This window comes from Nyctibius grandis, chromosome 4 (genome assembly GCF_013368605.1).
Source record: "Nyctibius grandis isolate bNycGra1 chromosome 4, bNycGra1.pri, whole genome shotgun sequence".
Lineage (NCBI taxonomy): Eukaryota > Metazoa > Chordata > Aves > Nyctibiiformes > Nyctibiidae > Nyctibius > Nyctibius grandis.
This window is the reverse complement of record NC_090661.1, coordinates 53,178,823-53,205,733: the sequence shown is the minus strand read 5'-3', so window position 1 is coordinate 53,205,733 and position 26,911 is coordinate 53,178,823. Positions and strand designations below refer to the sequence as shown.

The 26,911-nt window shown below is 38.5% G+C and overlaps 1 protein-coding gene across 3 annotated transcripts in view; it reads left to right on the top strand.

Moving 5' to 3' along the window:
* The window catches only part of LOC137662171 (galactocerebrosidase-like), a 34,954-nt gene extending 13,347 nt beyond the window's left edge, over positions 1-21,607 (top strand). For 2 of the 3 annotated variants that reach the window (XM_068398278.1, XM_068398276.1), the window contains exons 5-14: positions 4,673-4,828; positions 6,940-7,064; positions 8,253-8,380; positions 8,849-8,938; positions 13,499-13,588; positions 13,934-14,078; positions 14,605-14,785; positions 17,547-17,710; positions 19,474-19,550; positions 21,240-21,607. In XM_068398278.1, the coding sequence (XP_068254379.1) occupies positions 4,673-4,828; positions 6,940-7,064; positions 8,253-8,380; positions 8,849-8,938; positions 13,499-13,588; positions 13,934-14,078; positions 14,605-14,785; positions 17,547-17,710; positions 19,474-19,550; positions 21,240-21,383 (1,300 nt within the window). In that variant the 3' untranslated portion in view covers positions 21,384-21,607. Of the gene's footprint in view, positions 1-4,672; positions 4,829-6,939; positions 7,065-8,252; positions 8,381-8,848; positions 8,939-13,498; positions 13,589-13,933; positions 14,079-14,604; positions 14,786-17,546; positions 17,711-19,473; positions 19,552-21,239 lie in introns of those variants that run through there. The other variant, XM_068398277.1, reaches the window with a different exon arrangement.
* Positions 21,608-26,911: the final 5,304 nt, after the last annotated feature.

Here is a 26,911-nt window from a genome sequence, read left to right as displayed (position 1 = left end):
TCAAATGTGGCTGTTCCTTGATTCAACTTGAGTCTTTTTTATTCATTGTTATATATCTGACCCAGAGGAGGTATAGAAATGAAGGCCTTCCCTCCAAGTACAGTTATGCAGTCAGTGTCCCTCCCCCCATTCTGAACAACAAAAAGTATTCTGAAAAACAAAAAGTTTTTTTACAAGTGGAGTCTTGGATCATGTGTGGATCAACAAGTGAAAGCAATTGTTAACTCACTCTGACCAGACACAAATCCACTGTAGTTACCATGATCCCAGCATAGTAAGCATGCTTCCTTTCTGTTTTTTTGACAGCTACAAGCATGCATCCAGAGTCAGTTCCTGAAGCTCAACTGTTTTTACACTATCTTCCTAAGCTGTAGTTGCTTAACTCTTTGCAAGTGTAAGTTTTATGTCCCTACTCTGATTCTCTTAACAGGAGATGAAATACTGTCTTGTGTAATGGATAATCAGTTGGCTACTGGCCATTTAGGGGTGCACATCTTATCGTGGTATCTTTAAAAATAAAAAAGTTGGCTTTCTTTTTTATTTGAAAAGTATTTCAGATAGCCAGGATTTTACATAAGTGCACATAAAATCAGTTTTGGACTTGGTAACGTAATCTGTGATCTGTGAGGTCTCTCATCAGACAACCTGGATGGGACGTTGGTTAAAGCTGCTGCTTTTGTTTTATTTTGCACTATTTCCAGCCAGGCTTATTCTGCAAGATATTGTAATGGCTAGAAATTAGAGCGAGTCCTGAAGACACACTGTAAAACTATTAATAGATGTTCACCCACATAGGAATGACCCAAGTCACCAAAGCTCTTTATAATGTGATATTTCCAAACAGCTTTTCAGAGCTATTATGTTCGCATCAATTTTACCAGTGAAATGAAATATAATGAATTATAAATAAGTATTACTCTTACTTTGAACACATTTAAATTACATTGTAGCTCTTGAAAACAATGTTTTTCAACAATGGGCTTGCGAATTCCACAGTTACTCATAGTAGTACTTTAGATGTGCTACCTGTTTGTAACGCAGTTAAACCACTTAGATTTTTGCATTCTGTACAGTTAGAGACCAAGCTATTCTGACTCTACATGTTGAAAATTTACCCCTGCTTCCTGCTGTTAATGGAAAGAAAATAGGAACTGTTTAGAAAGTGTCAGTGAGTTTGAGTAACAACTTTCATTTTCACCTAATATAAATTTAGTATGCCATTAGGTAACAGCTCAGTCTTTTTGGTTAGAAGCATCAGTGTTCTTAACCAAATCGGTTCTAAACACACATTTGGCTGAACATGTCAGAGAAAACCAAACCCTTTAAAGAGATTTGTTAGACCTACTTATGCCCAAGTTAACAACCTAAGAAAAACAAGATGATGTTGTGACATTACTCCATGATGGAATCATGCTGTGATGCCTGTAGTGGAATTCTACAGCCTTGTACTGATGCATGAGAGAAAAATGGTGGAAAAACCTGCTATTGCTATCCTGATTTTCCCTATCCTCCCCTTTGGGATATTGCTATGTGCAAAACAAAAAATAGCACAAAATTTTTTGTTTGGTTGTTTTTTTTTTAACTAAGTTGTCCAAATGAAGTCACTGTGAGCAATTATGCAAAGCAGCATTTGCAATCCATAAATAGAAGAACTTTTCTTAAGTAATGTTACTTTCTTAATATCTGATGTAGTTTAGCTGTCCTACACAGGCAACTGTGGATTTTTTTCCTGTTGGAGTTCTATTGCTCCATCATCTGCTATATAAAACACACTCAATCTCATAACAGTTAATATTTTAAAAATACTTTGTTACCACTCTAGCAGTTAGAGGCCCTGATGATGAACCAACCATCTGCTGGTTCCAGAGACTGAAAGAAGGAGGGAACGATTAAAATTTTTTTATTTTTTTATTTTTTTAGTAAATAACAGTGGTTTGAAGAATGCAAACACTGATAGTCCTAGCTGTTGGTAAATTCTTCTCTCACAGTGATAAGAGTCTTAATCTTATGTGTCACTTCTGTTGTAATTCTGTTCCTACTACTCCTTTCATTACCTTTTCTCTACTAAGATCCATTATTTTTCTCCCCTTTCATGATATACATCACTTTTCCCTTTCTCTTTGAAGTGGTATTCTGTTATAGTGTGTCTGCCTCTCTGCTCAAAAGAGAGCAGAGAATCCAAAATCCCACTGCTTCTGCTGAAGCACTACGTCTATAAGAACGATGCATAAACTCTATTCCAGTTCATCTTTTCAGGCAGCAAGGAAGGTAGGTGTTTAGGAGTCTGTGGTTTTTGCTGAAACATTAATCAGGATACTCAAGTCTCTCCAAATGGTAGTGGTCCTTGAGTGGACCAATTATTTCCTGAGACTAATTGGAGTATAGTCGCTCCTTTATAGGAGTTTTCATTACTAAAGGAGCAAAGTATGCTGTTCTGGACACAGCTAATCTCCTGTTCTTTGCTGCACGTCTTTTGTTAGTTGTTGAGGCTGTAGAGTGGCACAAGATGTCTAAAAGAGGGCTGTAGCATGATCTAGTGTTTTCTTTCAATATAAATCACATAGAGTTCAACAAATCCAGCACATACTGGGTGTGAAATCCTTCACTGTAATCTGATAGCAAATGTTTCCTTTGTGCATTTGGGTGGGTCTTTTTAGACTATGAACTCTACAGTGCTATTGAAAGTTAAAAAAAGATTGGCATACTTATTTTTAAAAAGTTAGTTTTCATATGGAAAAGGAGTTATTCACTCTTTAGTCATATCCAGCTTTTTAAGGACTAATGTAGATATTAATGAAAGTAAAACAAAACCCCTTGGTTAACAGCAAAGTAAGTGAAAAGGAAATATGGTGTAAATTGTGTTCATTAACAGTAATAGAAATTGCATCTAAGAGCAGAGAAAAGTGATTCATTTCTCCATGGGTGCTGAAACTTTTACCTGATTGCATACCAGTGGGACAAAATGAGAATGTTACAAGTGTGTGGGCTTTAAGTGGAGGAAAGCTGTCAATAAACATACACTGAAGGAGCCTGCCTCTAGAACCTGTTTCTTCTCCCTGTAACTTTAATCCTGAGTATCATCCCCGTTTTTTCCACTTTATTCCCATAGCTTTAGTGTCTTTGCATTGCATTATTTCTCTTCCCTTTTATGCAAATAAAGGTGACCCTCTGTCTTAGTGCAGGAAATTAGAGCTCTATAGATTTTGTTCCTGTGTAATGGTACGTAAAACTATAACAGCCCCCCACTTTTTTTTTTCTTTTTTTTTGTAAAGTACAGCTTGCATCTGCAGGGATGTTGATATGCAAATTTGGGGGTCTGGGTGTTTTGTTTAGTTTTGTTTTTTTCCCCGCATAAATACATAGAAACAGAATATATAAAACATTTGGTAATAATATCTTCCTGATCACCTAGTTCAATTGCAGTGTTTAAAATATGAGTACATACTCTCTTAACCTTTTTTTTGACAGCTCTTCGGGATATGGAGTGTAGAAAGACAAATTATTCCTTCTTTGCCTTGTCTTTGCAAGCTACATACTTTACACCATTACAAAAACCTTTGCTTGGTATTCAGGTAATACTTGTGTTTCCAAGCCAAAGGGGACATACAGTAATCTGTGCAGCAGAGAACGATGTAGCTAAAATCTCTACTGTCTGTTATATTATCATTAGTGAAGCTATGTATGAAAGACTACAACACTGGGAAATGGCCCATTGTCCAGTAGGGGGAAAATAATGAAAAAAGCCCAACAGTCAGCCTAGAAAAACTGGTATTTCTTATGTCCCTGTCACAAATTTATCAATTTGTCAAGTTTCAGGCTAATAGTTAAGGAAATACTTATGCCTTCCTTTCCAGTGCTGATAGTTTCATTTTAGTGTATGTATTTAGTATGTTCAGTGAGTGTGCTAAGTTAGGGGAAAATCATGACCCTGTCTTCTGCAAGTGATTTGAAAGGTTTTATTTCAGTCAGACTAATTTGGCACAGTGAATCACTGTTGTGGTTGAGTATAATCAGTAGGCTTGATTTGGGAGAAAGCAACTTTCCTCATACTAAGGAAGTTCTTGGAAGGAAATTAGCTTTCATTGTATGTTTCAACTATTTTCAGTTTACACCTCTGTAACTTTTATAGTCCAACTAGCAAGCCTTTTTGAAACCTGAGTTTATTAAAAAGTTGTGCAAAATTAGCCAAGTTCATGTTTAGGTCCTAAGACATTCGCGTGGTTAAGTTCATAGAATAATGCCTCGCACTGTATCTTACTGTTGATTTTATAATTATTTGTGGTTTTGTTTGAGATAGTACAAGGTAGCATGTATTTTCTCTGTTTAGCACATTACAGTTATTAAAATCTTCAAGCTCAATTTCAGGATAAAGCTTTGCTTTAGCAAGCTGCAGAAATTGCACGATATATTTAAAGCTAGGTTTACTTATATGCTGGCATGTATCAGAAGAAATAATCTTCTACTGATGCAATACAATAAGCTACGGAATATTATAGTGCTCTTTCATCCATTTTTTTCATCCAGTTTTCTTCTATTCCATTAGTATTATTCCAAAGAAAGTTTGTTTTTCATTTTCAGTTTGGAGGAGATGAATCATTACTGGTGTTTGTGCTTCCAGGCTTTGATTTTTCTTTTTGTGATAAGTGCTCTTTCTTTTTAAAATACTGTGTAGGGCTCACTATCCTGGAACGAAAACAGTGCCAAATGCCTTATTAACTAAGAAGAAACTGTGGTCTTCAGAAGATTACAGTACTTTCAATGACGAAGTAGGTGCAGGCTGCTGGGCTCGGATTCTGAATCAAAACTACGTGAATGGAAACATGACCGCGTAAGTGTTCTGCACTGTTGCTTGCTTTCACAACTTCATATGTAAGAATTGTTTCAAGTACTATATAACACATCCATCTGCAATGGTAAGATAGTAGGTAAACTGAAACTCTCTCCACTGCCAGTCTGAATTCAAATATAGTAAAGTATGAAGTCTTTACTGGGGTAGAAGTCACGCAAGTTTTAGTGTATTCTTGAGTTACTATTCCACAGTGTCCAATGGCTTATGCAGCTGAGTTCAGATGCCTTTGAGATTCTGATTATATTTGTTGAAAAGAGAATATTTGTAAGAAGAACTAACAACATGAAAAACATTGGAGGAAAATAACAATAAAGCTAATTTATCCATATTTTTCTTAGGTCCTTTATCAGGTTGTTTGTCTTAAGCTAATAGTAGGTATGGGTGTCATTATCTAGTTTTCACATACAACTTCTTTCTCAGAGTCCGTTCTAAAACTTGTTGTAGTCTTCTGATATGTTTACTGTTTCCTGTACATTTTCTTTCCAAATTGAAATCTGGAAGAAAGCTGTTCTATTTATTGGTAAGTTACATAACTCACAGTTTTAGAAGAGACTAGAAAACATACTTCGATGTTTCTAGTGCAGCAACTACTGATCTGAAAGAAAAAAAAGTTTCTGGTTAAAGAAAGTGTAGGCATCAAGATGTAAGCAAAATTGTTTAAAGCTTTTAGTTTTTATATAACTTCATTTTGGAACAACAAAGAGAAATGTTTTTTTGTCTGAAATGCTTGAAACAGAGCACAGAGCACTTGGATACTTGTAAAGGGAAGTTTCTTGAGTCACCCGGTTTCTATGAATCTTCTGTCTCCTTTTCTGCAAGCTGAAATTTTCTAACACATGAATGTTTCCTATGTGAATTCCTGACCATTCTGGTTGCCTCTTGACTCTCATATGACTTATTAGCTTACTTTGGGGTCTGTCTTTTCCCGTTTTTTGGTGTCTGTCTCTTCCCGTTTTTTTTTCTTTTTTTACAAGCCCTTTGTAGTTATATATGCCCTATCTGTTTAGCAACCTGACAGCCAGTCTTATATATTGTGTTTAGAAATTATTGTGGAATAGTTCCAAGTCCATATATCCAGTCTTGAAGTTATCTTGCCTTTTGTATTGAAAACAGTCTCTTCCTGATGAAAGGCAGCTTATCTTTCCACTAAGGTCATTTCCTTTGTACTTGAGTTCCCTGCATTCCTTTTCTAAGTTTGAAATTCTGCAGAACAAGTTTAATGTGAGCAAGTTCTTGAGTTCACAACTCAAGAGTTGTTTATTTTATGAGCAACTTTTGTAGGATTTCAGGATCTCTTCTGAAATGCGTATATAGTGTGATAAATCTATGGCAATGGCTTTAGAATATGAGGCCTTTGCACTCATCTGTATGCAATAGCAGAACAGCATGCCAGCTTTTGCTTTCTACATAACTGCTTTATTAAGCTGTATTTCCATACTGACGGTGCACATGCTGTAAGTTAAGTCCTAGCAAAAGATTTTCAGTGAAGACCAAATCAAAAGACTTGAAGCAGTTAACCTTGTCAGTGTCTTGACAACTTGAAATGGCAACAATTCCCAGAGAATGGCTGGTTGGTGTTGTTATCTGTTCGTTATTTATATGGATAAAGGCAGGCTTATTTTTTTTTTCCAGTGGTCCTTAACCACTCTCCCACCCCCCCAAAAAAAATTACCACCACCACCAGCAACATCCAACCAACGAAAAAAACATCAAAAACCACCCGAACAAAAAGCTGTAAACCTTGTTAACTTCTTTTTTTCCCCCTTTGAAACAGGAAAAGTAAATATGAATGGAGTCTTTAACCCTCAGTATGCATTTCCTTTAATGTGCAACTTTTTATGGTAATATAGCCAGAGAATGTGTCATCAGTTTTGTAAGAAGTTCTCAACACTGGAAGTTGATTTGTTTTATTTTCCTCTCGTGTGTGGTTTTTTTTTTTTTTTTCTTTCTCTTTTAGCTGGAAAGATTGTTTGTTTTGCCTTCAACTTCTTTTCATTGTATGCTGGAGAAAAAAGAGGAATAAATTCTTGTACTGGGTTAATCTAATACTGTCCATATGAACGGAGCAAAAAAACCTGGTTTTCTTCCAGAACCATTGCATGGAACTTGGTGGCTAGTTATTATGAAGAGTTGCCCTTTGGTCGATGTGGATTAATGACAGCACAAGAGCCGTGGAGTGGCCACTACAAAGTAGAAGCTCCTATCTGGATTACAGGTAGACAGTTCGTAGGTAAAAGTTTGGTGATCTAACACAGAGCATAACTGTATTTTCTGAGGCCTTTATTTATTTAGTATGTTTATTTGTATTATTTTTTGTACCAAATTAAATTAGTTTTATGGAAAGTTTTGTGAATACTTTAAAAAAGAAGAAGAAAAAAGCTCCTTTCAATAGAAAGCAGAAAGATCTGGTAGGGAAATCTTAATACATCACCATTAGATACAGCAGAAATAAATAAACTACTGCCTTTTATAGCTGTTACTATTAAAAGTATTTTGATCTGAAGTGCCCATTAAAGGTTAGTGTACTTTCCTAGTTCCTTTCTCTATTTTTTTAAATCCTTAAGTAGACATTTGATACCTCTCAATTTGAGAAAATGGAACAAAGAACCTCTGTATTCTCATCCTGCTTGAGATTCTTGGCTTGTCTAAGTCAGCATTTCCTTGTGCTTGGGGAAAAGGGAATATGTTCACATAATGTCTATGGACATGTGGATTCACTGGCTACTCTGTAGTCCTGTAGTATTTTGCTGTATTTGCTACAGTTCAGTAGAGCAGTTAGCATATGCAATGCCATAATGGAGGAACAAGGCAAATGCTTTAATTTTTATTCTTCTGCTGGTTACCTGTATATGTAAAAGCATAAAAGACCATACTGTCATATGAACAGTTCAGAACAACTTAGCAGTTCCTGTTTCCATGTTGCTTAGGATTTTTGTGATCTAGGTCATATTCTTTGGTATGCTCTCTTACATGCTGAAACTTACTTGGTTATTCCTCATGGAGATGCCCATCTATGCTTTCTCTGGCTCAACTTTACTTCATTTGAAAAAAAAAAAAAAAGTGATTTTTGAAAATCTAAACCGTGATGAATATTCATATTGAATGTACATGATTGACTTATATAGTGGTGTAATAGTTTTTTCTTCCTGTCTAAATAATCTCTATCATTTTAACTGTTTTGTCTGCCACACAGCTGATGTTTTTAATTGTGCCTTAGTATAATTCTTTAATTTTTCTTCTTATATAGGTAGAATTTGTTTTGGAAGTTTCATTACTTTCTTCACAAAATCAAGTTTTTGTTGTGTAAGAATGTATGAGAGAGAAATTTTAATTCAGACTACAAATGGTATTATTTTTTATTAAGACTTAATTATTTTCTGATATTTTTTCTGTTTTGTCTCAGCACACACAACGCAATTCACTCAGCCAGGCTGGTCATACTTGCAAGTGGATGGACACTTAGAAGGAGGTGGCAGTTTTGTAGCTCTGACAGATGGCCTAGGAAACCTTACCATCATCATTGAAACTATGGTATGTGCATCAGCAATTCCAATGAACTAGAAAAGGTAAAGGAAATGTCTTGTAATGAAGAACCTGTTGTGATTTATGTAGTTCAATATCTGTGAATGTTATTTGATGCTTGTAGCTTTGTTAGTGAGACAACTAGAGGTCCTTTTTTCTACCTAAACTTGAATAGCTAGTTGAATCTTCCTGGAGATCAATGTATATGTCATCTTTATATCACAAATTGGCTTTAATTTGGTGACACACTCTGGGAGGAAATTAAATCACATCCTTTTTTAAGCAGTATTCAAAATAAAATTATTAAGCTAGTATAATTGCGGTTATCATCAAGATAACAGTGAAATAAATAGTTGCAAATTGATCCTATGTTGCTTTTTTAATTTCAATTTATGCTATATGTTTTTAATGAACATTTCCATGTGATGCATTCCAGTAATGTATGTTCCTTCTGTTACACTTATTTTTTTTCTTCAGACTCATAATCACTCTCAATGTATCAGGCCTCCACTGCCTCATTTCAGTGTGACACCTCAGAGAGCAACTTTCTACCTCAAAGGGTCATTTGTAAGTAGATCTTGAATACATTTGATCAGTCTTGTAAAATGAATTGCTGTCCATAATCAAGTACATCCAAGACAATATCACAGGTTTACAAGAAACTGGAGTTCTTTACCTCCAATACTAGAGGCTGTTACACACTTGGCAAAGTTTTAAGCATTCTAGTTCTACTCTTACCATGAGATATAATGTCATAACTGAATTTGTAGAATTACTACCTCCCAGTCTAATGATCTGTATATTGTAGAAGAAATTCTGAAGAATAGAAATGCAGTTGAATTTTTCTTTAGGATTTATTCCAAGGCTGGGTGCTCTGATGTGCTAACATAGTTTGACCAGCCAGCGTGGCAATGATCTTTCCAGTTGTTATCAGCTCCTTTCCAGGGGAGTAACTGCAGTTGATTGTATGCTGTAGCTTATGTTGTTCTATCCTATGAAGAGATATTCTGAGAATCTCCCATTTGTGTGTTTTGGTGTTTTTTTTTTTTTTTTTTTTAATCTCGCTAAACTGAATTTCCCTCTGAAATGTGAACAGTACTTTCACACTGTAAACTATAGTGAATCTTCGTTAGTTGATTTGGATGATTGCTTCTCAGAAGGTGAAAGTGTTTACTTATTCGGAATTTGATTTTTGGTGGCAATAGTTTCCTTTCATTTAGGAGGAGATAGTTTGAACAATACTTTTGACAATAAAATGGTTTGCTTAGGGAGAGTAGCTGAACGTCACTTCTGATATACATCTCCCTTTGGGGGAAATATCAGACAGCTTATCCAAACCAAACTCTACGTTGCTTGCTTTGTTGTTCATCTGGGTAACTAAAAAAAAGTTAGGAATTGGATATGATTAAAATCTGTAGCTAACATAGCTGATATGCCACAGTATCGCGGAAGTTTGGAGATCTGTAAGTGAAGTACTTTGCTCAAAAATGAATATCAAAGAACCAGCAACTAACTAAAGGTCTCATTAAAGCAAAATTAGCAGGAGATTATTTCATCCTGGTTGCTCCTAGGCAGAGAACTTGTACCAAAGGGATACTGTTGTTGGTAATAGAGAAGTTAAAGATTGCATGTGTGATTGCAATGCTTTCTGTCTTTATAAGCAGCATTACTGCAATGCTGTAATATATAGCTTATTGGCTTATTGATGTATAAAAAGATAAGCCATATGTAATGGCTAGCTGAATAGAGTGGTGGTCTGTAATGTGGTCATAGAATCATAGAATGTTAGGGGTTGGAAGGGACCTCTGGAGATCGAATCCAACCCCCCTGCCAGAGCAGGACCAATCTAGGGCAGGTTACACAGGAACGCATCCAGACAGGGCTTGAAAGTCTCCAGAGAAGGAGACTACACAACCTCTCTGGGGAGCCTATTCCAGTGCTCTGTAACTACCTTACAGTAAAGAAGTTCTTCCTCATGTTGAGGTTGAACTTCCTGTGCTCTAGCTTGCATCCGTTGCCCCTTGTCCTATCGCAGGGCACAAGTGAAAAGAGGTTGTGCCTTTCCTGTTGACACCCAGCCCTCATATATTTATACACATTAATCAGATGCCCTCTCAGTCTTCTCTTCTCCAGACTAAAAAGCCCCAGGTCTCTCAACCTTTCCTCGTAAGGCAAGTGTTCCAGTCCCTTAATCATCCTCGTAGCCCTCCGTTGGACTCTCTCCAGTAGATCTCTCCCTCTTGAACTGGGGAGCCCAGAACTGAATGCAATACTCCAGGTGAGGTCTCGCCAGGGTAGAGTAGAGGGGGAGGAGGACCTCCCTCGATCTACTGGACACACTCTTCTTAATGCACCCCAGGAAACCATTTGCCTTCTTGGCCACAAGGGCACATTGCTGTCCCATGGATAACTTGTTGTCCACCAGGACTCCAAGGTCCTTCTCCACGGAGCTGCTCCCTAGCAGATTGCCTCCTAACCTGTACTGGTGCATTTTATTACTCCTTCCCAGGTGCAGGACTCTGCACTTATTCTTGTTGAACCTCATTAGGTTCCTCTTTGCCCAGCTCTCCAGTCTGTCCAAATCACGCTGAATGGCTGCACAGCCTTCAGGTGTTTCAGCCAAACCTCCCAGCTTCGTATCATCAGCAAACTTGCTGAGAAGACACTCTGACCCTTCATCAAGGTCATTGATGAAGATGTTGAACAGGACTGGACCCAGCACTGATCCTTGGGGGACTCCACTAGTTACAGGTCTCCAGTTGGACTTGGCACCATTGATTACCACTCTTTGGGCTCTGTTGTGTAGCCAGTTCTTAACCCATCTCACTGTCTGTTCTTCTACCTTCCACTTCCTGAGCTTGTTCACGAGGATGTCATGGGAAACTGTGTCAAACACCTTGCTAAGGTCAAGGTAGACTACATCCACTGGTCTCCCTGCATCTACCCATTCAGTCACGACATCATAGAAAGCTATCAGGTTAGTCAAGCATGATTTCCCCTTGGTAAATCCATGCTGACTACTCCTGATAACCTTCTTCTCTTCCATGTGCTTAGAGATGACCTCCAGAATGATCCGCTCCATCATTTTTCCAGGGGTGGAGGTGAGGCTGACTGGTCTGTAGTTTTCTGGATCTTCCTTCTTGCCTTTTTTGAAGACTGGAGTGACATTGGCATTCCTCCAGTCCTCAGGCACCTCTCCTGTTTGCCATGATCTTGCGAAAATGATGGAGAACGGTAGAGCAACAACACCAGCCAGTTCTCTCAACACTCTTGGGTGCATCTCATCGGGGCCCGTGGACTTGTGTGTATTCAATTTCCGTAACTGATCACTAACCCAGTCTTCACTGACTAGTGGAGAGTCTTCCCTCCTCCAGGCTTTCTCTCCTACATCCAGGGTCTGGAGATCACAAGGGCTGGTCTTAGGATTAAAGACCGAAGCAAAGAAGGCATTCAGCAACTCTGCCTTCTCTGCATCCTCAGTTATCAGGGCTGCCGCCTCATTCAGCAGAGGGCCCACACTTCCCCTGTTCTTCCTTTTGCTACTGATATATTTGAAGAAGCCCTTTTTGTTCTCTTTTACTTCCTTTGCCAGTTTTAGTTCTAAGAGGGCTTTGGCCTTTCTTGTTGCCTTCCTACACGTCCTGACAACTTCCCTATAGTTCTCCCAAGTGACAAGACCCTTCTTCCACGAACTGTAAATTTCTTTCTTCCGTGAGATTTCCTTCAGAAGCTCCTTGCTCATCCATGCAGGTCTCATAGCACATCTACCCGATGTTTTACTCAAGGGAACGCACCTATCTTGGGCTTGCAGGAAGTGGTATTTAAACATTGACCAACTTTCTTGGGCTCCTTTGCCCTCCAGAGTCTTAGCCCATGGGATTCCTGCAAGTAGATCTTTGAAGAGTACGAAGTTGGCCCTGTGGAAGTCCAGGGTTGTAATCCTACTTATTGCCCTACTTCTACCTTGTAAAATACTAAACTCCACCATGTCGTGATCACTGTTGCCAAGGCTGTTCCCAGCCTTAATGTCCCCAACTAGTCCTTCTTCATTCGTTAATACAAGTTCCAGCAGTGCACCTCTTCTCGTTGGTTCCTCCACTACCTGCATTAAGAAGTTATCATCGATGCACTGTAAGAGCCTTTTTGACTGAACATGTCCAGCTGTGTGGGCTTCCCAACAAATATCAGGGTGATTAAAGTCACCCATGAGTACCAAGGAGCGTGTTCTATAGGCTACCTCCAGTTGTCTGTAGAAGGCCTCATCAACATCTTCTTCTTGTTTTGGTGGTCTATAGTAGACCCCCACAACAGTTTCACTCCCCTTTGCACGCCCCTTAATTCTTACCCACAAGCTTTCAAGCTGTTCTACTTCCCACCCTGGATAGAACTCAATACATTTCAGTTGCTCTTGCACATAAGGAGCGACACCACCTCCTCGCCTTGTTGGTCTGTCTTTCCTAAATAGTACATAGCCATCCATGACAAAATTCCAGTCATGGGAGCTGTCTCACCATGTTTCAGTGATTGCAACTACATCATAGTCATGCAATCTAAGGCAGATCTCCAACTCCTCATGTTTATTTCCCATACTCCATGCATTGGTATATAAGCACTTCAGAGAGGGAGTTAAGCCACCAGTTTTCACTCTTGCTATCTGACCATTCCTGGCCGCTTCCTTGGTTACTAACTTATTAGTGAGCCCTGTGTTATTATTGCCCCATGTACAACCATTATCCACCTCGAGTAGGACAGTAGTCTGAAGGCTGTCCTTAGGCTCATCTCTGGTGAGCCTGGTTTTATCCCCTTCCCCCCTTCGAGCTTAGTTTAAAGCCCTTTCAACGAGCCCCGCCAGCTCCTGTGCGAGGATCCTTTTTCCCCTTTGAGACAGATGTACTCCATCTGTCACCAGCAGACCAGGTGCCATATAAACTTCTCCATGATCAAAGAACCCAAAATTCCAGTGGTGGCACCAGTCTCTGAGCCATGTGTTAATCAGGTGTGTTTTCCACAACAGCTCTAAAATAACAAAAATTAGACACCCTTAGAGGACTGATATTTCTCATGGTGAATATTCAAGTTTTTTGGTTTTGGCTTTTATTTTTTAAATTTTGTATTGTTTCATCGTAGTATATGGTGGAAACCCTTCAAGTGTGGCATTCTAGACTTGGTTTTGAATCTGGAAACTCTAGTCTTTTTCAGCAACTCCATCCTGTAAAGGTAAGTTGATCAGTTTTAATTACAGTCTCTGCAGTTTCAGGTGTTTCTTGCCCCTTTGCTGGAACCCCTGGACTTTCATGCCTAATTCAACTCCATAATTAGGGCATGTTTTATTAGCTCTGTTTGAGTACAATTTTACTAGCTATATACAAGCTTACCTGGAGGTAATGAAGAGTTTAGGGGAAAAGGATTTTCAAAATAGCTCAGAGATATTAAATGCTGAGACAAGAAGACAAGATTTTTGCCTTAAATCAGGGATTTAGAGGATCTCTTTTAATTCAGGAACTTGAGTATTTTGTTATTTAGTTGTTTGATTTTTGCAGCTTGAGCTTTCTTTAATTCCAGGTGTGTAAAGGAAGTTTTTCTTTAGATCTAAACATGGATGAAGTCTACACTTTAACCACACTCAAGACAGGGCAGAAATGTGGTTGCCCAGAGCCTCCAATACCTCAGCCCTTTCCTTCAAATTACAAAGACGATTTCAATATTCGTAAGTCAGAAATCTTTTATCCAGAAACTTAATTCACACACAGATATAGTCTTAATGTAAAAAGGATATAACAATTACATTGTTTGAGTCTTCTAATGTAAGCAACATAAAGTAGTCTGAATGTGTGTTTTATTTTTGCTTATTTATACCTGCTTCTCCAACAACTTACACCTGTGTACCTCACTCGCAATAAGATGTATTTAATTCTATGTCTTAACTGGGTGGTCACTAAGAGTTATAAAATTATTGATACAAATGATACAGCTCATAGCTAAGGTGAACTAGTTTTTGGAAGGAAGATAGGGAACTTACTTTGTTCATGTGTTTGCAAAAACCGGGGTCTGCTTAAAAACAAAACCAAAACTAAAATCACCTTCCAACTCCCAAAACATCAGCTTTGGAGACTGTACTCTGATAGAGTAAGTCAAAATTCTGGAGAATATTTGCAGAAGAGATTTCTGAAAACAAGAGTACACAGAAGAAAAATAATGTTTTGGCATTGATATGTGTTTTATTTTCGGAACAGGTAATCCACCTTTCAGTGAAGCCCCGAATTTTGCAGATCAGACAGGTGCATTTGAATATTTCATAAACACTTCTGACCCAGGAGATCATGTGTTCACACTCCGCCAGGTGGTGGTTCAGCGACCCATCACTTGGGCTTCTGATGCAGACCAGACCATCAGTCTCATAGGAAATTTTCAGTGGTATGTAAATACTATTTTCTAGTGATATCTGGGGAGATGTCCTCCTTACCCATGTGAGTTATGATCAGTTAATCTGTCTCAGACCTCATTTCTCTTGGACACAGGGCTTTTGCGTTCAGACTCTCTGTAGACATGTAGAAACGATGGCTTAAAGGGACTTCCAAAAGTCATTGAGCCCTGCTCAGTGCTATTGCCAATTCTAAGACATCAACAGTGTCTTTGTCTAAACAAGTCTTAAAAACATCCAAGGATGGAGAGTCCACCACATTTCTTGGTAGCTTGGCACACTGCTGCACTGTCTCAGAAATTTTTTTTCCTAATGTCCTGCTGGGCATATTTGTTCAAGCTGTTTTTTCAGAATAATGGATCTGGGTTAGCATACTAGAAAGACCAAGACAAAATCCTAATTCAAAGAGTGCACTGAGTTTCAGTATGTTTTTAAATGGGACAAAAAAATGGATTCATTTTAAATTACTTAATTTTGAGTTGTCTTGCTTGGTGGTTAGTGATTTGATCAATCCTGTATCAATGTAATAGTCTGGAAGTTAGTTTGGTTATATTTGTTGCAGACTGCCATCTTCTGTGCAGTTCCTAGAATTGTGTGCATTTGATTCAACTGCTACTTAAACCAGTTTCATTTCTGGGTAAACGTAACTCAGATTTACTGGTTTGGTAAGAGTATGGTTATGATTGCAATTCTTTCTAGGAGCTATAATGATGGTAATTTGAATCAAGCAGCATATTTTATCATAATATTTATTTAAAATTTAAAAGCATTTGGGAAAGGGCCTGTTAACTAATTGGTTTAGTAATAGTAACTAATAATAAACTTTATGCTTAAAACTTTTCTTCTGTTTGGGTCTAGCTTAAATTCTTTTGATATGTTCTTTAAAACAGAGATTCTGTCAGGGTTTTTTCCGCTTTGACTGGAACATCCCCTAAATGCTTTTTCAGAACATGTTCCACGCTTCTAATTTCTGGCCTGGACAAGTGATTGAATCACTTTGCTCTGAAGCCTAAGCTAAGAATATCACCATCTTGTAGCTGGAGGTTGTTCTTCAGTTACCTGATGTTTTCTTTTGCAGCTCTCTGTTAGGCAGTCTCGTATTCCCCCTATAATCAACTTTCCCTCATCGAGTGATCCCTATAACAGCTACACAGGATGTATTCTTAAATTACTGTACGGGGATTCCTAAAAACTTCCTATTATTTTATTTTGATTCCATTTCTTTCTGAATTTTCGTCTTGTTTTCAGGACCAAGCTTGCTTCCTGAATATTCAGCTGATTATTTAAGTTTTACTGATCTATAACTTTTCATCATGATAATCTTCGATTTCAGGTCCTCTGATTTGTTTGCTTTATCCTCAGTTTAAGGCTCATTTGTCCTAGGTAGATGTTTTCAACCGTTAGTGCATGCTATTGAAATGCTGAACCAGTCTTGCACTGAATTACTCTGTGGAATGATATTTGACTTCAGTCATCAATGACAATTTATTATGCTTAAACTTCAGGATTATTTAGTTGGTTTTAGTTTGGATTTTAATCTTGTGCTTGTGAAAGCTTTTTGTTTCTACTTCTGAATTTGTTAGTGTTTTGCTCTGGTGGTTTTATTGAACCGAGCTGTATCCTGAAAATATTACTATTTAACTCATTCTACATTGCTTCCAATCTCTTTATAATGGCTTAAGCAAGATGTGGGGGTCCCTTGTTTAATACATAGGGAGGCAAGAAAGAAAACTTGTTTGTGTAATGAATATGCATCCAAGAATCTGATACTTCTAATAGCATTACATTAGAATGAAATCTCAGGTTGTTCTTACTGTTATGTAAGAGGTGAGGAGAAGAGCTGCTAAAATAAATGTTATTTATGATTTAGTTATCAGCTCAGCTGATGTCGTAGAGTGTCTTTTCACATTCTGTAAGTATAGATAATTGGAAACTTCCTAAATAAGTGACCTTGTGGCTGTATCCATATTGCAAGTCCTTTCAGACATGAGATATAGATTTTTAATTTGTATGTACATTAATAGAGGTAAAGAATGCCTTTAATTTTCATTAAGAGGCTTGTAAGGCAACTTCGGGGTGGGGGAAGTTATGTAAATTTTCTAGGTGCCATTTTATTGATCTTGTATTCATCTGCTTTATTCTCCTTTACAGCTGTCATTATATGTATAACATGGTGCCTTACTGTAGAGCTGAAGTACCACCTCAGGAAAATTAAATAATTTCAACCTATTTGAACATTTTGTTTAAAAAAGTTTGTTTTGGCTTTTGGGCAAGAGGTCTGGATTACTTAAGATTTGGCCTGTATTAAAAATCCTAGAGAAATGAGGACCAAATTTTAGCAGATGTAGTGCTATGACCTTGAATCTTGGATTTGTTTATGTTATCCAAAAGCAACTTTTAATTTTGCAGACTTGAAAGTTTCTGTGGAGATGCAAACCTTCTGTGTATTTTTTGGTTTGTGTTTTTTTTTCTTTTTTTTAATAATTAACTGAAAGTTGCTGACAATACACTTTGTTTTGTGGTTGGTTTCTGCGAACAGTTGCTGTTCCTAAGGAAGTCTATGGACTCACATGTGGGAAAGGGAAACAACCAGTCTAGACAAGTCCTGTGCATCTCGCACCTGTAGGTCACAGTTGGGATTGCTAAATCTTTCCTCAAAAAGGTTGCTGTACTACATAGGAAATACTCTTCTATGAACTGCCTGCTCAAAAAAATCAATTCCTTGCTTGTTAAAACACTAAACTTCTCTTATAGGGTAAACATGACAGTCACTTGTGACATCTACATAGAAAAACAATGTGATGGGGGCGTGTTTATTGCAGGAAGAGTCGACAATGGTGGGATATATGTTCGACGTACCAAAGGAGTTTTCTTCTGGGTTTTTGCAGATGGCACCTACAGAGTCACTGGTGACCTAGGTAAGCAGCTCTTCAGTGAAGTGGATGTTGACATATGGACATGTAGTTTTGATAGCCTTGATAAAAATGACTAATGTTCAGATTTTGTAATTTAGTTGTCATCACTATGAGTTTAACCCATTGTGCTCTAATGATGGCCACATTTTGTACATGAAGAGGGATTCTGAAGGCTGCTGGCTGGTCCAGTTCTCAGTCTCAGCTTTCTGGATTTTTTTTTTTTCCTGCTGACAAAACCTATTTTATATTAGCAAATGTAAACTATTTTGCTTTTCATAAATACTCTGATACATATTACTTACAGAAACGTTTGATCTGTATTCTTATACTACACCTAGAACAAAAATCTGCTTGAAATGCAGTGGCCTGTCTTGTAGAGCAGTGCAAGCTGATGTACATATATCTGGCTTAGGTGATGATGATGTTGAGTGGCCTGCTGTTTCCGCAAATTATGCATTCTACTGTTAGGCCAGCGCAGTGGAGTGAGAGCATATTCTACTTGTGATGCTAACATTCATATGTGTTCATCTACAGAGCACCTGAAAGGCACGTGAAAGACTGTATGTCATAATACTTCATCAGTAGCTAAAAGTTCTTTTTAATTTGCTTTGAAATAGTGGCAGGTTTTGTTGTTTAAATGCATTTCCTATCACTTCATGAGTATAAATTAAAATTTTCAATAGTTTCCGGTGGGTCAAATACACACAATATCTAAATCTATAGTATATCTGATATGAAGATAACCTGTAATGACCCATTTCACACTGTACTGAACCTTAAAAATAGTCTCACCTTTTATTTGGTAGTTGTAATCTCTCATTTCTCCTCATTTTGTTTTTCTGTGTTTTTTTTGTTTTTTTCTTTTCCCTTTCCTTTTTTAGATGGATGGGTAGTGTAAAGAAGGCTTTAAATGAACATTTAAACATCTATTAACATACCAGTGCTCCCTAGGGAAACTTTGCAGTGTCTAACTCCATAACAACTTAAGTTTTGGGTGTATGTAAAAACATACTCATGTTTAGGACCAGCTCCAGTATTTATATTTAGTAAAGCATAACAACGTTACCCAATTGGTTTCTCAGGCTGTCAAAAATAATTTTTCCTACATGAAATGAGAGGATTTTGATTAACCACCTCATTATTTCAGACTGAGACACTTGTTACACAATATGATGATTTTTTTTCTGTACAGCTATTTTCAGTGATCTTTATATTTTTCTGGAAGGGAGCCTGAATGTTAAATTAACTTGCAGCTAAAACTGTCTACTGAATAATTGAAGATTCTACTTGTAGCACTTAATTTTTTTCAGGTCTTCCATCCAGGTGTCAGTCACACCCAATTTTCGGTTAGCTTAAATTTTAACTACAACTAAGTAACACGATGATGTGGCAACTCAAACCCTCTAATTTAAAGAAGTTCCAATCCATAAACAAGGAGATCTGTAGAACAAGCAGAGCAATAGCTACTGTCACAGTTCATGAACCCATACTCTTAACAGAGGGAATCCTTATCTCAGGCCAAATTCCCAAGAGCATTGGAGATTTCAGTGGAAAAACATTCCTGGCAAAACAGGAGAATGCACTGATTATATAGAGTCCAGGTTTGTGTGTTAAGCTTTCCATGCTGCAGCTGGAATTGTTAAGATGCCAGTCTTGAACACTTCTGCAAAACAGGTATTATTTTCCTTTTGCTGGATTGGTATTTATCTATCAGTCTCAGCAAAGAGATGAAGTAACACTTTGCTAACCTTAAGCATATTTTGCAGCCGGAGAAGAAATATTAACGAAAGGACTTTCTGGTGTCCGGGATAATGCGTGGCACACGCTTACTCTCAACATTCAGGTAAGGACACAGGCAAAAAGCTAGAAAACCAGTTATGAAACTTCCAGTCCTAAATGGTTCAGACAAAACTATGCTATACTATTGGCTGTCTGCCTGTATTAGTTCGCCCTGTCTAAAACATAAATAATATCTGTTATTTTAAACCAATACCAAAATACCATACCGAGTTCTGCTGCCTGTATTTTTAAAGAGATTTTGAGAAACTGGAGAGAGTATAGAAAATAACTGGAAAGATGAGTTGAAAGCTGGCGATCAGAGGGCTAGAGAGGCATATCTTTTGTTTAATCTAATGAAAAGATCATGACCTGACTTCCTGTTCCGAAGACTGTCAGTAAACTACTAAACTAGCCTGTTTTACAAATCTGGCTCCTACCAATTCCCTTTGTATGCTAAGGCCTTATATGTGGAACTAGTTAAGGAGTGGGGAACCAGGTGAGCTGCCATCCTTCTTTCCTATACTGAAGAAGTCTGGGCATAGTGTTGCTGTAAAAATGGGCCACAGTTAATGAGGAGCCTGTCCACATTTTTTTCCTTCCCCCCCACTCCACCCCTTTTGGCCACAATCACTTGGTGAGGAAAGTAGTCCCAAGCTCTGCTTTAAATATACCTCTGCACTTAGCTGGGTGTGACATTGGTACAAGTAACTAAAAGGCTTTAAGTTCCTCTGCTGAATGCCTAATCTTTTTGCCTAATGTAACCTTTGCAACTGCAATGTGGGGAAGCTTGAATCCTAGCTGGGGAGATCTGCTGCCGAAGCAAACTCTTTTTTAAAATTATGTACTGAGAGGGATGCTCTTACCTGAGGCATTCACTTGAGTGGATGTAGTTTTGGCTTTTGTACACCCACACTTATAACAGTGATTGCCATCTGTAAAATGGGCCAAGACTTTTGCTAACCTGCGTGGGGGGCTGAAGGTGAACGTAGATCACTTAAAACACAAAACGGTGGTAGTTTTAAAATGATGATGCTACAAACTTCCATCTGTGCTGTTAAAGTATTTTGTACCAAATATGCCTCTGATATAATGACAGAAGTGAAGAGCCCTTTTTAAAGAATTCCCATGCTGACTCCTTCTTGAAGGGCGTTCTTTGCTTTTACCTGTGACTAATTGTCTTTCAGATTAAGAAATACAAGTAAACTGAAGTACTTCTTTTCTAAATATTGTTTGGTGGAACACTAGCAAGACAAATTGTAACTTCCTGAAGCTGTTTTTAATTTTTATGGCATCATGATACTTGAAAGTTCTGCTGTCCCGTCTTCCTCTCAGCTTAATGACTAAAATACATCTCTCTTTCCTTTAGACTTATGCCTAATTCTGCAGAATCAGTGCCAGGAGTATCATATCCCCTTAAGACAGTTGGGCTGTTTGAGAGAGACTGACACAAATGGAAGAGGAAAACCAGTTTACCTTTCACATTCTGCGCTGAGTTTTGAAAGCTATGAGTTAGGGGAAGATGAGCCTTTTGTATATTCACTGTAAAGGCATTAGATCTGTTTCACAGAGCTGATAGGCACTGAAGGATTCTATGCAGTATTTAGAAACACCTCTGCGTGGAAAATGTGTGAAATGTAGTTGAAAGTTGACTTGACATCTTTCTGCCCTGTCTCTTCTCCCATGTGAGTAGGCTCAGTGTTAACACACTTAATCACTGGATTTTACAAAGCTAACTTTTTCCTTTTTTTGACAGGGCACTTCTGTCTCAGGACTGTTAAACGGTTATCCACTCTGGGAGAATGTCACCATTTCTAAACCAAGTAATGGCTGGGCTGCTATTGGAACTCGCTCGTTTGAGTTTGCACAGTTTGACAACTTTCATGTTGAAGCTAGCTGAGGTGGCTTTTGCTTTTGGAGAACGCGGTTCTCATATTCCTTTGAGTAAGAGCCAATTCAAAAACTTAATGCTGTGCTGAGATTGGTCTGTTGGCAATGAATCTGAATTCTATCCTTATTATTTGTTAAAGGTTTACTTGAGTGTAGGTATCAATATGACTGTAACTTTATTCCCTGGTTGCCATGGGATTTTTGCCCTTTTGTTTTTGGGGGTAAATTTTAGTTCAAGGTAATTATGAAAACAAAATAATGGATTTAAATCTCTCTTAATAACAATGTCTTAACTTCCCAGCTCACTTAGTTAACAGAAGACAGAGGCATCTCAAGCTGCATTTTTACATGATTATGTCCATTCCTTTCACTCTGAAAGAAAGAATTAAATGCCAGTAAGCCTTCTGAGCCAGTGGCCCCATACTTTTGTCGGTCTGTCATTCTCAAGTTTCATTTGGATGAAGTACCTAATTTTTCTGTAGTAAAAAAAAAAGGTGTTTTTTCTGTTTTTCTGCTATAATCTGAGGCTAGACATTACAGTACTCCAAGTGCATTTGATTACTTCTTCCTGATTACTTCTTCCAACTTTCATTGCCAGCCTTAAAATCAATCATATTTTCAGTGGAATGGAAATGTGCCTTATGGCTGATCAGGCAGTGCAGGATGTGCCTTACTTCTAAACTACCTTCTCTTTCCAATGAAAGGGTTGAAAAGGACGAAAACATACCATAACTTGCAGTTCGTTAATGATACCCTTGTGGGATTTTTGCATGGTGCAAAGAATGAAAACTTTGTGTCATGGATGCTGGCAAGCAGAGTGCTTACTTTCGTGTCAGGTCACATGTGGAAAAACTGGTCTTTTGTTCCTAGAAACTTGGGCAACCATCTCTCACTTTTGATGGATCTAAAGCTTAGAGCAGACAGTAATTAAAGCATAACAATGTTATTTAGCTTATTATATTACTGTAGCACAGAGGAGATATGGATATTATCACATCCTGGTTTAAAAGAAAATTGAAAAAAGTAGTCTTTGCCCTTAAGAGCTTGCAATCTAGTCATAAGGTAAGTGACAGCAGGTGGACAGAGACAGAATTGCTTTGTGCTCCAGGCAGTGGTATTGACACACTAGTGTCTGTTTTTAAACTTTTCCTAGGCATCACAGAGTGAGCAGAAGGAATTTCAGATCCTTGGGAAGGAGGGATTCTGTTTTGCTGTTGCTTCATTGTTTTTTTTTTTTTTTTTCCCAATTTACTGTACTACAGAAAAAAAATAATTGAGAATATAATGAGGTACTGAATGGAATTTTCATCACACACATTCCAAATTCAGTTAGCTTCTGAATTTTTCTTGTTTGCTGTTGATCAGTTTGAATGAAGATGATGTCTGTTGCCATAACGAAACATGCCTCCTGTGTCCGTCTACTTTTCACATTCACATCCTAATTAATTGACAAGCAAGTACAGACTTGGTAGGGCACTAATAGCTCTATGAGGCTATCTGTAGCAGGCAGTATCTTATCTTTGAGAAACAGATTTGCAATATACTTCGATTTATACAGATTATTATTCTGATCGAATTTATTTTGAAGGCTGATTCCAGTAAGTATTAACTTCAGTCTTCAAAGTTGTCATCTAATATAGAGTTAATATAATACGAATCATTACTGGAAAATTTTTATAAAGATTATCTTCCAAATGAGTTTTTGGAGAAGAGATCTCTAAATTCCATCTCTAATAAGTAAAAATGTTTTATCTTTTAGCAATTATACTGATACTGCTATTGATTGGTTATGAATCATTCATACGTGCAAGTTTCATACATGCTAGTAACCTTGAAAAATGGTCCAAACCACTAAACCTGAAAACTCTTGTAGAAGGCTTCCGAATATTTAGTAACTGTTTACTTAACTGGGTGAAAAATAAAAGCCATTTTTCTACTTCAGTTTCATTTGATGGCTGAAGTATGGATGCAAATCTGTTCATTACTTGCTTGATTTCAGAAGGGATGTCACTGGTAACTCCAGATGTGAAGGAACGTAATTGTAAGTCCTCATATTCAAGTAATATGAGTATAGGAGAAATAGTTCTCAGACTAGACTTATTTTAGCTGTGATGGGTTTTCCTAGTAGGATGCTTCCTGGTAGCTCGTGTGGCTGGAAGCAGTGTTTGTGTAAGAGAGAGATCCGCAATGATGAAATAATTCCAAAGGAACTGTTCAGGTTTTTTTACCTTTTAATGCACTAGTGTAATAAACTGTACTGTTATATTGTGTACTAAACACAATGTATTTTATAACGGGAAGTGTTGATTTTTTTTCTAACCTTAATTTATAATGTTAGAGGATTAAACTTATGAACAGAGTAAGTGATTTAATGGTGATATGTTATTCATCTCTATATGTCTGTAATTCTTCACCCTTCAGCAGTCTGTAATATGTTTGGCAATAACAAGCTGTCAGGTCTTTCATTGAGGGGTGGATTTATGGTGTTGATTATAAATACTAATCATTCCAAATGGACAAATAAAACACTTAAAAACCCTTTATTTGTGCAGAATGCTTCTGTAAATGGGTCTTGATTTTCTCCAGTAAGAAAGCTGATGGTTTTTCCATTGTGATTCCTGATAAATATGTTTGGCATTAGCTTAATTGGGTTGGAAGAGGTTTTTCTGATGCTCTGAATAGCCAAACAGTCCTCATTAACAAATATCTCAAAATCTATATGCATTAGGACTTGTGCTGTTGATAAAACAATTTTTTTTTTATAGCGCTCAATATACATTTTGCTTCTTTCTGGGTTTTTTCTGCATTTGGTTAAGGAAATTAAATTGTATTTAAGGGCCAGTCAGGCAGAACTGCTGAGTACTGCTGAGTCTTGTGTAATTCAGCGGAAAGTTTGTTTCTAGGTATGGAAACAGACAGTGCTGTGCAGATGTACTTTTAAAGTGTAAATGAGGCTTCTTTAAAGTTTAAATGAGACTTTCCCTTGGTGGAGAAGGATCGGGTTAGAGATCATTTAGGCAAACTGGACAGCCACAAATCTATGGACCCCAATGGGATGCATCCACGAGAGCCGAGGGAGCTCGCAGATGTTATTGTCAAGCCACTCTCTATCACCTTTGAAAGGTCATGGAGAACAGGAGAGGTGCCTGAAGACTGGAGAAAGGCCAATGTCACTCCAGTCTTCAAAAAGGGCAAGAAGGAGGACCCAGGAAACTACAGGCTGGTCAGCCTCACCTCCATCCCTGGAAAGGTGATGGAACAGCTCATTCTGGATGTCATCTCTAAGCATGTGGAGGAACCGAAGGTTATCAGGAGTAGTCAACATGGAATCACCAAGGGGAAATCATGCTTGACCCATCTGGTGGCCTTCTACGATGGCATGACTGGCTGGGTAGATGACAGGAGAGCAGTGGATGTTGTCTACCTTGACTTCAAGGCTTTTGACACTGTCTCCCGTAACATCCTCATAGGAAAGCTCAGGAGGTGTGGGTTAGATGAGTGGACAGTGAGGTGGATTGAGAACTGGCTGAATGGCAGAGCTCAGAGGTGATCAACGGTGCTGAGTCTAGTTGGAGGCCTGTAGCTAACAGGGTTCCCCAGGGGTCAGTACTGGGTCCAGTCATGTTCAACTTATTCATCAGAGACCTGGATGAAGGGACAGAGTGTACCCTCAGCAAGTTCGCTGATGACACAAAACTGGGAGGAGTGACCGATACATCAGAAGGCTGTGCTGCCATTCAACGAGACCTGGACAGGCTGGAGAGCTGGGGGAGAGGAACCTCACGAAGTTCAACAAAGGCAAGTGTAGGGTCCTGCACCTTGGGAGGAATAACCCCATGCACCAGTACAGGTTGGGGGCTGACCTGCTGGAAAGCAGCGCTACGGAGAAGGACCTGGGAGTCCTGGTGGACAAGTTCACCATGAGCCAACAATGTGCCCTTGTGGCCAACGTGGCCAATGGTATCCTGGGGTGCATTAGGAAGAATGTGGCCAGCAGGTTGAAGGAAGTTATCCTCCCCATCTACACTGCCCTAGTGAGGCCGCACCTGGAGTACTGTGTCCATTTCTGGGTTCCCCAGCTCAAGACAAGGAACTACTGGAGAGAGTGCAGTGGAGGGCTACAAAGATTAGAGGACTGGAGCGCCTCTCTCATGAGGAAAGGCTAAGGGAGATGGGTCTGCTTAGCCTGGAGAAGAGAAGACTGAGAGGGAATGTTATCGATACTGACAAATACCTTAGGGGGGCGGGTGTCAAGAGGATGGGGCCAGACTCTTCTCAGTGGTGCCCAGCAACAGGACAAGGGGCAACGGGCACAAACAAACACAGGAAGTTCCGTCTCAATATGAAGAAAAACTTCTTTACTTTGAGGGTGGCAGAGCACTGGAACAGGCTGCACAGAGAGGTGGTAGAGTCTCCTCTGGAGATATTCAAAACTCTTCTGGACACGACCCTGTGCAATGTGCTCTAGGTGAACCTGCTTTGGCAGGGGGTTGGACTAGATGATCTCCAGAGGTCCTTTCCAACCCCAACCATTCTGTGATTCTTTACTTTGAATATCCTTTTGAATCTAGCTTCAGATGTGCTCTTCCCCCACCCCCCACACACCTTTAAACCTAAGGATTCAACTTTAAAAGAGGGGGGAAATTCCATAGAGCTAGTCGTCTTTTCCAGGCGCTCATACCAGTAGATACAAATTACCCTGGAAATACTGTCTTCTAGTAGACAGGTATGTGGTACCACACACACAAATACTGCAGCAAAATCAATTCTGTACCTTCTCTGCCACCCTACCTTTGAGGTTAGTCAGGATGAGCAGTTCTTGGGATTTTCAAATTCCTGCAAAACACCAGGGCTTCTTTGCTTTAAAGGTACAGGAGACTCTTGCTTTAGGCTACTGATCATGGTTCCTTTTGCAGCTGCCTCCTGCTTTCACTGTACAAAAGTAAATTTCTAGTTCAGGGTTTGATTTGGAATGGTAGTGGTTTGCTCTTTCCTTATTGAATCAGTTTTATTGCATGGTAGCAGCAGGTTGGTTGTTTTCACTTAATATTTTTTCATTGGCTTACCTGAAGTTTCTATCCAGAGTCCATTTTCTGGAGGGCTATGCATATTGTGAAAAGAGACACCCTAATTATTGCTGTCTATGATGATTTCAGCAGCATGACCGAAGAGGGACAGTGCTTGGAGACCTTATTATCCTCACTTCGATGTTATGGGCCTTTTTTTGTTTGTTTGTTCAGGTTTTTTTGTTGTTTTTTTTTACCCCCCCTTGTAAGTACTACATTATACAAGTCTAGCATATGCTGGGAGTGGAGGCGGAGGGGGAGGAAAGGTTGTAAAAAACCCCTAATTTTAAAAGACTTGCTAGGCTTGCAGCAGAATCATCAGGCAGCTATTTTAAGGTTTTGAGCATATTATACTTTGATACTTGATGAGAAAAAATATCATGTGCCAATTAATGTCAGGGCTTGCTGAAACAGAGAAATAAAATGCAAATGCTTATCTGTTTGCTTACCAAAGATATCTTAGGTAAAGGTT